At 52.0% G+C, this 3,542-nt stretch overlaps 1 gene segment (V, D, J or C); it reads left to right on the forward strand.

The window, feature by feature from the left end:
- The first annotated feature begins 1,129 nt into the window (after nucleotides 1-1,129).
- On the forward strand, nucleotides 1,130-3,542 carry LOC120392881. The segment is given in 3 exon segments: nucleotides 1,130-1,290; nucleotides 1,462-1,800; nucleotides 3,466-3,542. Coding segments are annotated over 2 exon segments (459 nt in total).

Raw genomic sequence — 3,542 nt, forward strand, 5'->3', positions numbered from 1 at the left:
TTCTCTTGCTGGTTTTCGCTCCTAGTGGCCGCGATCCAGCAGCCGGGCTCCTCAGAAGCTTTGGAGGGAGCCGAACTGAATCTCACCTGCTCTCACCCCTCCACCAAGGCGAGTGACAGCACAGTCTGGTACCGGCAGCTCCCGAACCAGGGACCCCAGTTTGTAGTTAGCGGATACACGGAAACCACTAGGAGCCCTGCACATCTCCGCCGACAGAGAGTCCAGCCCTCTGGCCTTGCGCCATGTGAGGCTGGGAGACGCTGCGGTGTATTTCTGTGCTCGGAGGGACACAGTGGGACAGCCAGCGGCTGCCCCCTTCAATAAACCTTCTGGTGTGCGCAGACGAGGAATGCTTCAGTGGGTGCCGGGGAGAGCGGCGACCGGGGAGAACTAAAAGAGAGGAATAAATATGTAGGGTCAAATTTACAAAAAAAATCTTGTGTGAGCCTAATTATTTACACGTGCGATTGGTGCGAAGTGGTACTTTGGAAACTCTCTGAGAAAGTCTCTTTCAGAGGGAATTAAGAAGAACAGTAAAGAGAAGGGGAAAACCACGGAAGTAAATAACCCCGCCAAGACATCTGGCAAGCACTTCACCCCCTCAACCTTTTCCATAGGATGTTGTGAAGGCCAAGGACTATAACAAGGTTCAAAAAAGAAGTAGATAAGTTCACGGAGGACAGAACCATCAGTGGCTATTAGCCAGGCTGGGCAGGGATGGTGTCCTGGCCTCTGTTTGCCAGAAGCTGGGAATGGGCAACAGGGGATGGATCACTTGATGATTTCCTGTTCTGTCCATTCCCTCTGGGGCACCTGGCATTGGCGGCTGTCATTAGACAGGATACTGGGCTAGATGGACCTTTGGTCTGACCGAGTACGGCCCTTCTTATCTATCCATCCCCAGATCTCTCTCTCCAGCCACCTATCACCACCAGGGGTCGCTGCAGTACAAGCAAAAATGGTCCCTATGTAGACATAATAACACCTCGGTCTACTACTTCGCCTGGCCTTTCATGAAGTCGACCGAGGTCCCCGGCCCCCATCCTGAGCCCGCGCCCGCCTCCTGACAGACGCAGTTTGGGAGGCTCAGAGGAAAGGCAGCTCAAAGAGAGAGAGGGAGAAACGTGTTTATGCGCTATAGGAAACGGGCAACGCTTCCCTCTCGCCCGTTTCCGCAGGGGCAAGGCAGCGAGACCAGGGCTGATCCCCGGCGAGGCGCAGAGACACCGAGATTCCCTGTGACGATGGTACCGATGCTGGGCTCGGCGCTTGTGCTGGTTTTTGTTTCAGGTCAGTAAGTTCACGAATGTTCCAATCTCTCTCCCAGGCCGCGTTCCCCCGTCTGAGCTCTTCTAACCCCCCCCCCCCCAGTCACAGGGAGAGGACGGGGGTTGGCGACATAAAAACCACTGGAAGTTTCCCGCCCACTAAATTAATTCTCTGGGGCGTTTTCTCTCCTAGGCGCCCCGGGCAGAGCCGAGATCCGGCAGCCGCGCTCCGCAGAACAGTCGGAGGGAGCCGAACTGAACCTCACCTGCTCTCACGGTTCCATCACCACCGAAACTATATTTTGGTACCGGCAGTTCCCGAACCAAGGGCCCCAGTATATAGTCTCGGGATACCAGGGAATCTTTAACAGCATCGACCCAGAGGGAGCTTTGCACGTTCCGGCAGACAGAAAATCCAGCACATTGTCCCTGCGCAGGGCGAGGCTGGCAGACGCAGCGGTGTATTATTGTGCTCTGAGCGACACAGTGTGACAGCCAGGGGCGGTTCCTGCACAATAAGTATCTCACTCCGGTGTGTGGGGGGGATGTGGGGTGTGTTTCTGGCTGGAGGGTGGGAAGCAAGGGTGAATCATAGAATCATAGAATATCGGGGTTGGAAGGGATCTCAGGAGGTCATCCAGTCCAACCCCCTGCTCAGGGCAGGACCAATCCCCAACTAAATCATCCCAGCCAGGGCTTTGTCAAGCCTGACCTTAAAAACCTGTAAGGAAGGAGATTCCACCACCTCCCTAGGTAACCCATTCCAGTGCTTCACCACCCTACTAGTGAAAAAGTTTTTCCTAATATCCAACCTAAACCTCCCCCACTGCAACTTGAAACCATTACTCCTTGTTCTGTCATCTGCTACCACTGAGAACAGTCTAGAGTAGAAAAAAAGAAATTAATAAAACAATTAGTGTCAAATCTACAAAGGCCTCTGTGCACCTAATTATGAACCTAGGCGGCTGGTGAGGTCTGATACTTTGGAAAAGGGCTAAGAAAAACCTCTTTGGAGAGAAATCTGAAGCCCAGTAAAAGGTAAAACCATGGCACAAACTAACCAAAAACCACGTCTCACTCCAACTGCAAGGGCAATATCTTATATAGCTACACCATACAACACCCTCCTTTTCTTCCGTCTGGCCAAAAATATTACTGGGGAAAACCCCCAAATATTGCCTAATTAATTAGTCAATCCCATTCTGCTTTAACAATCTCTCACGATTTAGCTGGAATTCAGGGTAAATTAGTACCGCACTGGGACTGCCTGACAACACCCGCGGTTTGCAAACGAGCCGTGTGTGCTGCAGGGACGAACTCACTTGGGAAAGTTGTGGTGCGTGGGGTGAGAGGGTGGCCAGGGGGAGGGTGGGAGGCGGTTCTGTTGAACACTTCTACAAGTGCCCGGCACAGGGCTCCTCAGTCCAAGCATAAGTGCTCCGTGTAGACGCGATGACCCATGTGTCTATTTTGACCCTTGGCTTTTTCATGCCGTCTAGCTCCCATGTCACCCCCTGACCCCGCCTCCTGGCAGACACAGGGCACTTGCCAAGCAGAGACACAGAGAGAGGGCTTTATGTGATTGGCACCAGCAGTGACACATCCCAAAATAAAGCCACAAAGAGTCCTGTGGCACCTTATAGACTAACAGGCGTATTACCAAGTGGGTATTCACCCACGAAAGCTCATGCTCCAGCACGTCTGTTAGTCTATATGGTGCCACGGAACTCTTTGATGCTTTTACAGATCCAGACTAACACAGCTACCCCTTTGATACTTGATCCCAAAATACAGCAGCAGCAGCAGCAGCAGCAGCAGCAGCATTGCATGCGTCTCTCTCCCTTGGGTTTGCAACTGTAGGAAAAAAAGACCGCGCTTCTGTCTCAGTGACTGTCCTCAGGGCTGGAGAGAAAGACAAGGGACTGACGCCTGCAGAAGAGCAGAGAAATCCAGATTTTTGTGAGGATGGGACTCAGCGATTGTGCTGGTTCTTGTTTTGAGTAAGATTTCATGTTTCCAATATCTATCCATCCATCTAACACAGTACACCACCTCTGTCTCCCCCCTTCCCTCCTTCCTTCTCTCTTCCTAGATATTTAAACAGGCATGGCAGTCCCAGGAAGGGGGAATTTACCCTAAAGTTCTTTAGAAATTTAATTTTCACTAACTTAATTCTCTGTCTGGTTTTCCTTCCCAGGTGCCACGGACAGAGCTAAGATCTAGCAGCCGGTCTCAGAGGAAGCTTTGGAGGGAGCCAAACGGAACCTCTCCTGC

Source organism: Mauremys reevesii, unplaced genomic scaffold (assembly GCF_016161935.1).
Source record: "Mauremys reevesii isolate NIE-2019 unplaced genomic scaffold, ASM1616193v1 Contig121, whole genome shotgun sequence".
Taxonomy (NCBI): domain Eukaryota; kingdom Metazoa; phylum Chordata; order Testudines; family Geoemydidae; genus Mauremys; species Mauremys reevesii.